The 14,683-nt window shown below is 39.5% G+C and overlaps 1 protein-coding gene across 1 annotated transcript in view; it reads left to right on the plus strand.

Annotated features, from left to right (window-relative positions):
* The window catches only part of asic2 (acid-sensing (proton-gated) ion channel 2), a 1,251,959-nt gene that overhangs the window by 1,153,520 nt on the left and 83,756 nt on the right, over window positions 1-14,683 (plus strand). The window contains exons 4-5 of the mRNA XM_060848556.1: window positions 12,439-12,589; window positions 13,643-13,699. Coding sequence (XP_060704539.1) covers window positions 12,439-12,589; window positions 13,643-13,699 — 208 coding nt within the window. The remainder of the gene's footprint in view (window positions 1-12,438; window positions 12,590-13,642; window positions 13,700-14,683) is intronic.

Genomic DNA, 14,683 nt, shown 5'->3' on the forward strand with positions numbered 1-14,683 from the left:
AGAAAATAAGAAAGAAAACAGAGGCATATGATGCAGAACAGAATGATGTTAATAGAATTAAGAAATCTCAAAGGCAGGAGAGAGGCTAAAGCAGGAATAATAAAAGCTGAGAGGAAGTATCAGGAAAGGGAGGCAGGCTGCACTAAAAAAAAGTAACATGTTATTCATACATATTAGTGGTAAAAGATTAGTGAAGGATAGAGTGGGACTCATAAGAAAGAAGCAGGGTAAGCTGCTCACTGAATTAAAGAGGATGGCAGAGGTACTCAATGAATACTTTCTTCTGTTTTTACCAAAACAGAAAATGGTGACAATGGGCCAGTCGAAAATGTTGGTATTAGGTAATGGAACGGTATGGTGATATATAAAGAAAAAGTACTGAGAGGGCTGGCAGCACTCCAGATAGAGAAGTCACCAGGTCCAGGTGGGATGCATCCTGGATTGCTGGGAGAGGTAAAGGAGCAAATCACCGAGCTGTTAACAGAAATTTTCCAGACCTGTCTGAGCACAGAATTAGTCCCAGGGGCCTGGAGGATTTCAAAAGTGATACCCAAAGAAAGGGGCAAAGAATGACACAGACATTAGTGGTAGGAAAACTGACAGAGGCCAAGAATAAGATAAATATACCTTAGAGAAAAATAAGTTAATATTTGACAGTCAGCAAAGCTTTGTCGAGGGCAGATCATTCCTGATGAAGGGCTTTTGCCCAAAACATCGATTTCGCTGGACTTTGGATACTGCCTGAACTGCTGTGCTCTTCCAGCATCACTGATCTAGAAACGAGGGCAGATCATGTTGAGTTCTTTTAATTGAGTTCTTTGACAAGCTGTCGCAGGCAGTGGATGAGAATAGTGCTGTTGATGTTGCCTTTTTGGACTTTCAGAAAGCATTTGAGATGATGCCATGTGGCAGGATTGTTAGCAAATTAGAAATACTTGGAATTGATGGATCCTTGGCAGCCTGGATTAGAAGCTGGCTAGAAGATAGGAAATAGAGGGTAGGTATAGATGGGCATTTCTCAGATTAGAGATGAGTTGAAAGTGATGTTTCTCAGGAATTGGTGTTGAGACATTTGCTTTATTTTTATTTATATCAATGATTTGGAGAGAGGCGTTGAGGGCAAAATCTCTGAATTTGCAGATGATCCTAAACTGGGGAGCATGGTGAAATGTGAGGATGAAACTGAGTAACTTTGGAAGGAAATTGAGAAATTGGCCAAATGGGCAAACACCTGTCAAATGATCTTCAATATTAAAGCCTTGGAGAGAGGGCAAAGGAAATTTACTAGAATGATTGGGAATGAGAGATTTTCAATGCAAAGTAGAATACGACAAATTGGGCATATCCTCCTTGCAGCATAGAAGGTGACCTTATTGAGGTGTTCAAAATTATGAAAAAATGTTGACAGAGTAAAGAAAGATATTCTGTTTCCATTAGTTGGTACGTCAGTGACTCGGGGTCACAAGCTTGTTAGCAAGAGAGCTAGGAGTGAGATGAGGAGAACTGTGTTTACTCACAGAGAGTGGTTAGGATTTGGAATACGCTGCCTGGGAGAACGGTGGAGGTAGATTCCATGGGAGTTGGATATATATTTAATAAAATTAGCGTGTTATGGCAGAGAGTGGGATTAGCTAGGTAGCTCTTTTGGAAGCTGGTACAAACACAATGGGTAGAATAGCCTCCTTTTAAACTGTAAAATTCTGTGATTCTATGCTTCTAACTTCACTTAAATTCATCACTGTGTAAAATGAAAGATTAAGTAAGTATTTATTACTAATTGCCTTTAAATGACAGTACTTTTATTTCCATTGTTAAAAAGGTTTAAATGAAAAATAGGAATGTTTACTAATCAGAGGAGTTATTGATTATAAACTTACTTGATAAGTGGAATAACAATGTGAGTTTTAGAAGTCAATTTCTGCAAGGCTAGTTTCCCTTTTGTCAGGTAAGAATTTATGTTGGGAATGGATGCTTAAAATGCTGCAAATATATTCATTTGGAAAAAGGCCATTTATTTCCCATTGATTGAACAATTTAAAACCTTAACCGTACATTCAGAGTGAGGAGACTTTAAAGGTTAATGAATAATGAAGTGTTCAAAATGAAAAAATTAATAAACATTTACATGGATGTACAAAAAAATGGAAATTAAGGTCATTTAATCTGGTCTAAGTGCACTGTGTGTTTGTGGCAAATTATAGCTTTCAGTGTCAGCTAAGCTCATACTTAAGAAAGCCATTTCCATTCTAATGCATAAATATCTTACGACGTATTATGTGTGCATTAGTGTTAGATTTACTGGCATGTAAACATAAAACTCAAAGGAATGAACAATACAGGAAAGCATAGTTGACATACGCTGATGTTGGAGAATGAGAAAAAGTCGGTTTAAATAAAAGTCAGAAACAGGAAGTCTTTTGCGCTATCCTTACAACCAGAGGTAAATTAATAGTGCTGCAGATATTTCCATTAGAGGTAGATTATCTTGTTTTCATCTTATTTCCCACTATTTTTCAGCGGGGGTATAACTTTGGTTTGGTTGCCAAACTATATATTGGAGCTTTAAAAAGGTGAGGCACCGAGTTGTAAGACCTAAGTGTACGTTTGGGTTTTTCCAGATGTCATCTTTACTTCTAAGAAGACAAGACAAGTCAAGAAAAAGAGATACAAGGCTATCTCCCACTCATTCTGAGCTAAGCAGAACACCTGTTTTCTTAATTAGCAAAAGTCTACAACATAGGGTAACAAAGGAGTGAAGATGTGACAGGAAGACTGTTCACCCTATTCATGACAGCATTCAGGCCCACCAATGCTGCTCATGCCTCCCCCATTGATGGGTCACTATTCATCATCTGGCAGTGCCCAGAACATGTAGAAAAGGAAAATTATTGTTTGCAGTTGTGTGTATTCACCTTCAGATCTAGGAGCTTGCTGGAAAGATTTGGAAATGACATGGTAATCAAACTATGTTTCTGCAATGAGTATTTAGGTGCATTCACTCTAAATTTTGAAAGTCATCAATTTCCACTTAGAATTCAAATTCAGTTGTCCATTTCTGTGGGATGTATTGCTCCAGTCATATTACTCAGTACAACAGAAACTTTAACTGATCAGAGCAGGTCATGAGATTTCAGGAAACACATGCCTGCAATCTGGTTTGTTTTTTTATCAAAATGCTCTCCAATTGAGCATTGCATTTATCTGAAATATGCAGAGTTACTCCATTATCCAATTATCTACAGAGTCGTATTCAGTAAAACACTTAACGTTGAATAGTTGTCATTTTGATGTTAAAAAATTGCATTGTAATAATTTAATGTTGCAATGGAAATTTTGCAGGAAAGCTACCAAGAATATTATATTCAATGTCATTTGATTCTGTACTTAAAAAACAAAGCAGGGCAGTGAGAACCTCCTGAGCAATTTCAGTGGAATGAAAGCCTTTTTTCAAGCAAAGATGATTTTAAAAGAGCTTCTAAATCTAATCATATTGCCTTGTTAGCAATCACAAAGAATTATTTAATATGTAGGAATATGCTTGTTTTTGATTGTTCCTTTCAAATTGCAAGTCTGACACAGCAACCCTTTTGAGTTAACAATGCCTATATTCTATCCTTGTGGTACTTAACACGTGGATATCATGGTGATGTTCAGTAATTCAACACATGAATGTAGTTCATCGATTATGTGAAGAAACTCTAGGGATATTCAGACAGAGAAACATTGTACTACCAGATTTTTTTGTACGTCTGCTTGGCATAAGCCTGCCTCTTGTTATTACTACACTAATGAATTAAACAGAAACTTGTGGGGAGAAGTCAGAAAGCTGGTAGCTGCCTGATTCTGCTGCTGTAGTTAATTAGTGAAAAATCATCTGCTTTAGGACAATGTGATCCAAACAATGGATAATAAAACAAAATGCTAATTTGGGAAGTTAGCATTTATGTTGTTGGTTATTAATCACCAAGTATAACAATATATAAAAGACTAATAATATTTAATTAAAAACAGAATTAAAGATGACAAGGGTGGTCCAAGTGAAGACAGTCGATGATTTCAAACGAAAATTTCAAAGGCTTTTGAGATAAATAAATTTTCAGGGCTCTAGGAATAGAGCACAGGAATTACTCCACACTTGAGTGACCAAAGATTTTTCTTCTATGCCACAGTCACTCTACATCTCATGAAGATTTAAAATTGCATTTGCATAATGTCTTTCACGGTATCAGAGTATCCCAGAGTTTGATACAGCCAAACTCAATATCTTGGGATTACACTTATTGTCAATGATTCTTGTGATTTAGCATCTTTTCTGGCTGAGTAGGGCTGGGAGCATCCTATCCTGACTGACATTCTACGTTGTCTTGCTGATCTCCCCTGACATGTCTATATCTGAACTGGTGGAGGGTCTGTGAAGGTACATTGTCAAAGTGAATTACCCCCTCTAAGGAGACTTCACCTTCCTCCTGCACCACCTTCAGCTACATACTTGATGAAACAAGGGGGGGAGGAAGGATATGAATTAAAAATATCAGGGCATCAAAATTCTAAATTATTATATTTCAGTGGCCTCTGACATCAAGTCAACATAGAGTCATGCAGTCATAGAGATGTACAGCAGAGAAACAGACCCTTCAGTCCAACTGATCCATGCTGACCAGATATCCTAAATTAATCTAGTCCCAATTGCCAGCACTAGGCCCATTTTCCTCTAAACCCTTCCTATTCATGTACTCATCCAAATGACTTTTAAATGTTGTAATTGTACCAGCCTCCACCACTTCGTCTGGCAGCTCATTCCATATCCACACCACACTTTGCGTGAAAAAGTTGCCCTTTAGGTCCCTTTACAATCTCCCTCCTCTCACCCTCAACCTATGCCTTTTAGTTCTGGACTCCCCCACCCCAGGGAAAAGACCATGTCTATTTACCCTATCCATGCCCCTCATGATCTTTTAATCCTCTATAAGGTCACTCCTCAGCCTCTGGCATTCCAGAGAAAATAGCCCCAGCCTATTCAGTCTCTCTGTACAGCTCAAACCCTCCAACCTTAGCATCAACATGAGTGAGTGTTGCAGGCCATGTAGCTATATGTTTTTTTCATTTTAATACCAGACAGCTAGATTTTTTAATCACTAATGGCCATTGTCTTAGCTACTCTGCAGAGCTTCCTACTCTGTAACTCTTAATATGGAGGTGGATGGAGCATCATTGCTGATTCTCAACCTCTTCCTGTTGTTCTGTGCTCTTGAAACGCCATGAATAAGTGACTAGTGATGGTGTGAAATGGAAAGCATTGAGGAAAAAGGTGGCAACATTGATTGAGGGTATTGGGTGTGATGTTACATTCAGATGGGAGTGAAAGGCAGTGCTGGATGTTCAAATGGAGATGTGTGGAGGTGGCTAAAGGGATGGGATAAATGCACCTGCAAGCTAAGTTGGCACAAAGAGTGATGTGCAGGAGTTGATTGGAATGCAGAGTAAAGAATTTGGGGTTAGACACGTTAAAAGACTATATTTGAATGAGCCATTGCAACTGTCTTTCCCTGATTAGGTCATTAAATGCCTACTGGTAATTAATCTAGGTGTGTGATGTCACACTCCCATTGTCAAACTCCTCACCAGCTTCTGGCTTTAATTTCTTGATTCTGAGGCAGCCCTCCTCTTTCTCCCATAGGCAGAGATCATAATCTCCCTGCGACCCTTTACAGCTCACCAAATCCACAGTTGGAGGCATCAATAAAATGTGAAGCTATCTTGCATTGTTCTGAGTCCATCACTACAGCTTCTCGCTCTGCTAAAACTTGCACAGTGTTATCCTGGCCTTTAAATAGTGGAGCTGGAGTTAACTGATGTGGGTTGTCTTCTTTTGGAAATCAGATTCAAACACACAGTGGCTGCATTAAAGAACGACTAGCAAACATGTTTCTGAAACCTCCCAGTTCATCAGCAGTACAGTACAGTCCAGTCCCGCTTCAAAGGACTATTAGCTACATTTGTATGTCGACTTCTCTGGAGTGAAGCTTGAACTCAGGTCATTCTGCCTCAAAGTGAGAAATTTATCACCGAGCCAATGCTGGCACACAGAGCTGATGGAAATACTAAAACGGCCTGGTGTCATTTTGATGAAATGACTGCTGGAAACATTACCTGAATGAAATGAACCCAAGAAAACAAGAGTATAAATGTACAGAAGAGAAAGGAAGCAGGGCCTTCTCCCTGAAGGAGACTTATATCCCATTAGTGTAGCAACGTAACTCACTTGAATTGTGACAGGAGTGAGAATGCAGACCACTGTTTCTGTGCTGGTCAAAAAAATGCTTAAGGTCGGAAGCATTATATGTCAATGTTGAAATCGAGAGCAGAATCTTCTATACCTGCCTGGAACTTTCAGAAGGGTGGGCAGGCAAACCTCAATGAGATTTTAAAAAATCAATTTCCCAGTGGTGCATTAAGATTTTGTTGAGCAGCTCTAGGATTTTCAAGGCTGGGCGATTTCCTGATCATCTTCATCGAAAGCCTGTTTTCATTTAATAAAAGGTCATGGAAACTCTTTAACACTACAGTTATGTTCACAGATGCAGTCTCATTAGTTAAATAAATGATCACAAACCTGACCCATATATGTTATATATTTATAAGTGATGTAGCAGGTAAGTAGATTACTTCCTCCATGCTCCAGTGAGTACGCATATCTTCAGTAACATCGCATCTTCATACTGAGGCTTTTCTTCACCCAAAATGGATATGTTCGGGGTGAAGGCTGACTGGGTGAACAAACTTGCCCAAGTGAGGCAGAGACACCAGCTGACTCCAACAAACCCAAATGTGGAAAGCAAGTAGAGCTGAACTCAAAAAAGAGCTCGAATCAAAGGGCCATCTTTTGTGGTTGTATTATTGTCCCATGGAAGCTATTTGGGAAAGGCTATCACACATGTATATTCTCCTAGTTGGGTGTTAGCTAAGTGGCCTTCTGGTAAACAAGCTGCTGATTGTTGTAACTTCTTTTATGTTTTAAGTGTGAATCCTAGCAGATGTGAGAGGCAGTGTCACTGTGGGTGCAAGTAGTGCTACGCTGGTTAGTGCAATGAAGTGACACACATTGACTACATGTGAAGCATCTAATGAAGATCAAGATTAGAGTGGTGCAGGAAAAGCACAGTAGGTCAGGCAGCATCCAAGGAGCAGGAAAATCGACGTTTCAGGCAAAAGCCCTTCATCAGGAATGAAGATGCCTGGCATCCAATCTCCTGTCTGAGAGCCCTGTGTAGTGGAAACCTTACAATAACAATTCACACCCAAAGGAGTATGAAACATTGAGTAGAGAATAGTACTTATCCTGGCAAAGTACAGTAAGCTGCCTTCATCGATTAGGGTAGCCTCCAGTTGTCATCCATAATGACAACAACTTCCCTTCTCTCGATGAAAGCCATGACAACCTCTAGGAAGGCATCACTAAAGCATGGCCATGCTTTATGCTAGGTCTTTAACATCTCCAGGGATGAATGGTGGATATGAGCTGACCTTGAGTGAGGATCCTGAACTGCAGAGAGTGAAGAACTGTCTGGACGCATATTTATAACGTGCCCAAGTGTTCCAACAGGTATCAGATCCTCCTAACCTCAAAATTTGACATTTTACCCCATGCATAAATATCTAATGAGAGTTGGGAAAATGTAATTGATTGGTAAAACCCAACCTGACCCCTGAGCAAAAATCCTTCCTGCTTTTGTACCCACTTCCACATTTAGTCTCAAACAAAAATTCCATCCTGTTAGCACAATGCCGAGATTTAATATGAGCAACTGGGATCTTGCATGTCAGCTGGAGAGCCAGTGGGAACATCAATGGGTGTTTCATGGGAGATGCACAACAAAACAAGACACCCATCGGTTTTTAACTGGCCAGCACTACGACTTGTGAGGTAGAATTCCTGCTCTTGAGAGCTGTCAGTGGCAGCATCATCAGAAACAGTGATTGCTGTCAGGAGATCTGCAAGGAGTGCATTAAGAATTGTTTCTGGATCCTACAATAAAGGTGGTTGGAGGTTAGTGCAAGGAGGTCCCCAGACCAAGAAGGCTATGGGATTAATAGGCAAGTGCCACAGTGGCTGTAAGTAACTCGCCCATTTCCCACCATTCACTTTTCCTGCAATTGGGGATTGAGTGCCTTTGTACCTCCCATTTTCATGAAGCTGCTGCCAAATTCAAAAGATTTTGCTGGGAGGCAAGGGCCATTCATTTAATCCCTGAGTTCTGCTGTTTGGGGTTGTAGCTATCTAGTAGCTCATTCACATCCACTAATTGATATCCCACTGTAAGTGAACAATTGCACCTCCCAGTTAATCATGGTTTCCCTTAATGCCAACAGATTCTTACCTAAGTGTGCACCAGATAGGGGTGTGGTGAGTATCTGGAACTCACTGTCTGTAAAGCTGGTAGAAACAGAAACCCTTGTGACATTTTAAAAAGTATTTAGATGTGCATTTGCAATGGCAAGGTGACAAGGTTCTGGCCAAGTGCAGGAAGATGGTATTAGAATCATTAGATGGTTATTTTTGACCAGGACAGACTCGATCTTCCCATTGCTGCATTCTGAATTAAATTTCACAGTGTTTTCATTCTGGCCTTTGCAGCCAGGAAAACCTTGAAAGATTTTGACCTTGATATTCAAGGTCTTATACTTGCTTTCAAATCCCTCCAAGGCCTTGCACTTTTCTATCTGTGCAACCTCTTGCAACCCTTCAAGACATTTACAATCCTTTAATTTTGGTCTCTGGTACGTTCCCATTGCTCCATCATTGGTGGCTACACCATCGGTTACCCAGGCTCCGGGCTCTGGTGTTCCTTCTCTGCAGTCCTCCACCTCTTGTGAGTCACTTCCTGCATTAAAACCCACCTCATGATCAAGCTTTCATCTATCTGACCTAACGCCTCCTAATGTGGCACATTGTACTTTTTTAAAACTCATGCTGCTAAAGGCATTATGCAAGGGTTGAGATCTTAGAAACAAAAGATTACTGGAAACATTTGCAACCAGTGAGAATATAATGGTTCCCCAATCATTGTCCTGATCAGAACTTGAGATGATTATTAAGAGTTTCCAATAATGAAGAGATTATATTCGTGGAGACTGTAGTGTCACTCCAATAGGTTATGTTGCATCAGTGACATTAGTTAAGTATGAAGGACATTGAGACAAGCCAGGCATGTTAGATATATTGGAGAGGTGGCCTCAATCTCAGGATTAGCGCAAGATTGGAGGAGCATGTGGTAGTTCATTCATGCCCTAGTTATATTATCAAGCCTCTAGGATAGCACTGCTGTTCCATCCAGCTTGTTTCAATTAGATTACAGCAGATTGGCTCGCTGTGTTACAACTCATTCATATCCTGAGGCCTAAGCTCAATGTCTGCACTACAAATTCAATTATTTATGCCAGGTGCCAGATCAGCTTGCTGTGTCTCAGAACCTCAGGCTGAAATGTTTATGACCCAACCCATCCAGACCACCATGAGTGGATTCCGCCAACTTACTGTGTTCCAACTGTATACCTTAGGCTAAAATAAACATGGTGGTATCGTTGGATGTGCAAATTATTTTGATGGAAATAGCCAGAACCTCCAGAGAATTTGTAGCAGAATCCTAATCATGTTTAGTCTGAGCATTTCATGTATATTTTAATTTAGAATGAGTCCAGAAGCAGGTGAAAGTAAAGAAGGAAGCAAAGAGACACGCCAAGCAAAACAGTTTCAATTTATTAAAGTCTGAGTAACTCCTTTTGTTTTGATTACCTCCTTTTCCTGCCTAAGGATTTTGGTCTGGTGTGCTGCATTTTTCCTTACCCTTGACACAGGCATAGAAGTGAATTTCACTGTCACCAAATCTCTTTTTTGGAAAGTCATGTTAGATAACATAAAATTGTTCCATGTGATTAAGCATTCCAGAGTAAAATCATATCAAAAATTCAACCTGAGTTTCTCATTGAGATGATTACAAATGTGGATCTGTCAGTGTGAGTTGGCGTGTTTATCACAATTACAACGCAAGTTCAAAGGGCTAGCCCTGAGCAAAAGCAGGAATGAGAATTTATGGGCAGAATGTAGCTCAGAGCAGGATAATACTCCTATAAAATCGCAGAAAGGTATAGCGAGAGAAATTTGTATGTTTGCCATGTGTTAGTGCTACATCGTAGCAAAATGTAATGCAGCCAGGGTGGTGAGGTTGGCTGGAGAGGTTTGAGTTGTTGTGGTCAAATATGCTTTTTATATCCATGTTTTGGCCTGGAGCAATAAGTCCTGATATGGTGGAAACTGTAATTTTTCTTTCCATCATGTGTTAGACTGGGACTCTCTCCTCCGCTTACTGCCTGACATTGATGTATGTGAAAAAGGTTTCCAGGTCCTGAGTTGGGTGTGAAACCCAGAACTTCTGATGAGAGGTAAAGGTCACACCCACTGTGCCACAGGACTTCATTATGGCTATTAAACATCATGTGGTTGGTCCTCACCATGGCACATATTGGTAAAAGATACCTTTGATAGATTTCTGGCCACCACCCTCTTTCCTAATAAGGATTGACAGAGTCTAGCTGATCTAGTGTGGTAGAGAACAACCGGTTTGTAATCTAACAAGAAGAGGCTCTTGTCTTAAACAAGTAGTTTGTTTGCAAGTTCTATCACTATGGTATACATTGATAGTGAGATTGCAGTATTGGGACTTCTTCAAGATTCAAAGCTATCCTCATATTAATGTCCATATAGAATCATAGAATCCCTATAGTGTGGAAGCAGGCCATTCGGCCGATTAAGTCCACACCAACTCTCCAGAAAGTATCCCACCCAGACCCACCCCTATCCTTGTGACATTACATTTCCCACCATTAATCCATCTAGCCTACACATCCCTGGACACTATGGGAAACAAAGCATGACCAATCCACCAACCTGCACATTTGTGGACTGTGGGAGGAAATCCGAGCATCCAGAGGAAACCCAGGCAGACACAGCGATAACATTATCATCTTGGATAGTGCTTAATGCTGTCCTCAGAATGAACCCTTTCAAAGCCTAATGCACTTATTCAACAACGTAGAGCACAAGTAGACTAAACCATGAACATGAAGCATTATATTAAGCTTTGATGTGCCAAGACTGCACTTATCCTGCCCCATACAGACATGCTGATGATGCTGATTTTGTATTTCTGGTTTTTGTCAATTTTTTTCTCATTGTAGGAAATGAAGGGCAGGAAAAGGTTTCCTGATTCATCAGGCCTGCCCTTCATTCATGTCGATGTAGTAGTAACATCTGTACATTTCTTTTATCAAACCTTTTCACTCATCCCTTAGCTGTCTCTTTCTACATGAAAGGAGACTCAGCCTATCTGATCTGATTAGGTCTGGCTGGTAAGTATTAGGAGAAAGTGAGGACTCCAATGCTGGAGATCAGAGTCAGAAAGGGAGGCACTGGAAAAGCACAGCAGGTCAGGCAGCATCCGAAGTGCAGGAGAGTCGATGTCTTGGGTTTAAACCCATCATCAGAAATTTTAGCATATTGTCATTCCAGATCCCACTGAGTGAACTATTTTTGAAAGCATATATTCTAATTTTAGATAACTTAAGTAGGTGGCAAGTAAGTAAAGCTTATTCATTGACAGACAATGGTGATAATTAACATTGAGTATCAGTCTCAGTGCTCTTTATAATCTTTCTTGATGTGGTTAGCCTAGTAGTTTGATTTTTCTGGCAGTCTGATCAAGAATTGTTCAGCCAATTTTCTACTGTGTTATTTTAACACCAGCATTAATCCATTTCAAATAAAAGTGTCTAACAGTGAAATTGGTATTAACGTTGGGAAAATCTAAGTAAACATTTGCTTGCAAGCCATGATTAACCATTGAACAATGTCCAGAATTACTCTTGCAATTTAAACATAATGTATTTGCTGATTATGATGTGGAAATGTTGAAATCTTCAATTGCTATCACTTTCTGCATAGTGCTGAGTACCTCCGTGAAGCTGCATTATTTCTGTCTTGAAAGTAAAGGCTCATGCAAAATTGGAGAGTTGAACACCTTTATGTTCACAACATGTCTCATTTGAAAGGTGTTCCTTAAAGAGTCGAGCATTACAATTTAATGTTCATCTCCTTTACCATTCCTGTGTTCATAAGAGTTACGAGAAGAAATTGAAAATTGAAAACTGAAAACTACTATTTTTTTTACCTGCAGTTCAAACTTAGGTCTGAACATTATCACTTACATCCTTCTGCAAGCTTACCAGAATTAGTAACCTTGTTAAATATGATAGAATGTAAATATTGCTAAAATGAACCTAACCATAAAGCCATATCAGGTGATTATTGTACTATTGAAGTGTGAGCCAATTAATTTTGATATTTCGTTGAAAAGGTTAATCACAGTATGTTTCTGCTTGCAGCTGATATACCTGCCACCACCTTGGGGAGATTGTCAGTCTTCAGCTGTCAACACAGACTTTTTCCCAAGCTATAGCATCACAGCTTGTAGGATTGACTGTGAAACAAGATACCTGGTGGAGAACTGCAACTGTCGGATGGTGCATATGCCAGGTAAGCGAGAGCCAGTGTTTCTGCTTATACTATTTCACAATATACTGTGTGACATTCTGGTAGTTAGAAAATAACTTGAAATAATAATAGTGCTGCTTTATAAGCTGCACTTTCCAGGTTTGGGCTGTCATATAGCAAGTAACATTCATGCCACACAAATACCAGACAATGACTATCTCAATAAAAGAGAATTTACTTGTCACCCCTTTGACATTCAATGGCATCACCATCACCTAAACTCCCACTACTAACATCTTACCAACAGATACTGAACCACTAGTTGTATTAATATTGCAGCTACAAGGGCAGGTCGGAATCTCTCAACGTCAGGAAAATATTCCACTTCATCTTTCTTATACTTGAAGTGAATAACCTTTTCTTGAACTCCATCTGTCAGAGTGTTGTCCACTCATTTAGTTTGGCTTTGCCTCTTCATAGCTTCATCCATTCATCTACACAACCTGTTTCGCAACTCTATTCTTACAAATCCATAACTTGTGCAGAAACTGGTTTAGTTGCTGGAAATGTTAAATCATTGAATCCAATACATGTTCGGATTCACCAAAACTATATTTAGGTTAGCCACAGTGTCCCTGGATTCTTTACTGTCACTTGACAGCTAGTCCATAATAAATTTTGAGAGTTGCATTTATAGTTCGCAGATTTGATTGTTAGCCAAATTTCACAGGATTCACATAAGATGACAGTTATTACATTGATTTCAAGAGTTCTGTAAGCAGCACAAGGATGGTTTGAATCAAAGACTATTGCATCTTTCAGGGTAAAGTAGGTGAATTTCTGAAACTGTGGAGGATCCAGAGCTATGAGAAGAGAAGAGCAATGGGAATAGTTTTGGACTGACTAAGGAGCAATTGCCAGGAAACTGAGATCTGCCTTTGCTATAAAAATTAATGCATCTGAACCAATCCCAGAAATACGCTGCCACAATATCTGAAGAACAAAAATTTTATATTTTTCTTTATCTAAAATGATCACAAAAGGACAATGGAATATTCAGAGTTTCACATCAAGATTCTGTGCTTATTATTGCAGGTGATGCACACTATTGCACCCCTGAACAATACAAGGAATGTGCGGAGCCGACATTAGGTGAGTTGGTTTCCCCTCAGCTTGTTGGACTGGGCACAATACTAGGCAAGAACAGCAATAATATGCATTTCCATGGTGTTGACAACATATTTAAATTCACAAGGCACTTCCAATTTGACACAGAATTGCATGAAAAGATATTAAGACAGCTGTTCAAAGGCTTGGCCAAAGAGTCATTTTTGAAGACTATCTGAAAGGAAGAAAGAGTAGAAGAGAAACAGAGGGATTTAAGGAAGAAACACCAAAGATAGAAACTTTTGTAACTGGAAATACACTCTAATGATGGAGCGATTCGATTCAGGGATGTTCCTGAACTCGGAGTTGGTGGAGCACAAATAACTTGACTGCTGTGAGGTTGGTGGAGATTACAGAAATAAGGAAGGACAAGCTCATAAGATATTTTAAAACAACTCAGGGAATTTTAAAATGAAGATGTTGCTTAACCAGAAACCATTGTTGAACAGGGAGCATAGGGCAATGGGTGAGTAGTCAGACCCCTTCGGACAGGTCCCGCAGCCTATTAATGCAAGTGACAAAAATTAATCAATCTCAGAATTAAAATTTACAGCTGCCCTATCATTAACTGTTGCTTGAAAATTTAGTCCAGAACTCCTTACCCTTTAATGGTGCGAACGTTTTCTCATTTCACTTGTGAAAATTCTGTTTTTAGTTTTTAAGACTATGCCTTCTTGTCTCTGACTAGAAGAAATAGATCCTGTTGTCAACTTTTTCAACTCGATGCCTTGAAAACTTTGAATAGTGCTCAGCTCTGACAATAAAGAAAGAATTACATTTGTATATTGCCTTTTACAACTGCTGAATGTGCTTTATAGCTAGTTAAGCACTTTTGAAGTGTAAATATCCTTGTAACACAGGACTCTTGGCAATACGTTTACACTCAGCAAACTTCCATAAACAACAATGTCCTAATGACCAGCTTTTTGTGAAATTGGATAAGGGATAGATATTACCAAGAAGACAATT

This window comes from Hemiscyllium ocellatum, chromosome 32 (assembly GCF_020745735.1).
Source record: "Hemiscyllium ocellatum isolate sHemOce1 chromosome 32, sHemOce1.pat.X.cur, whole genome shotgun sequence".
Lineage (NCBI taxonomy): Eukaryota > Metazoa > Chordata > Chondrichthyes > Orectolobiformes > Hemiscylliidae > Hemiscyllium > Hemiscyllium ocellatum.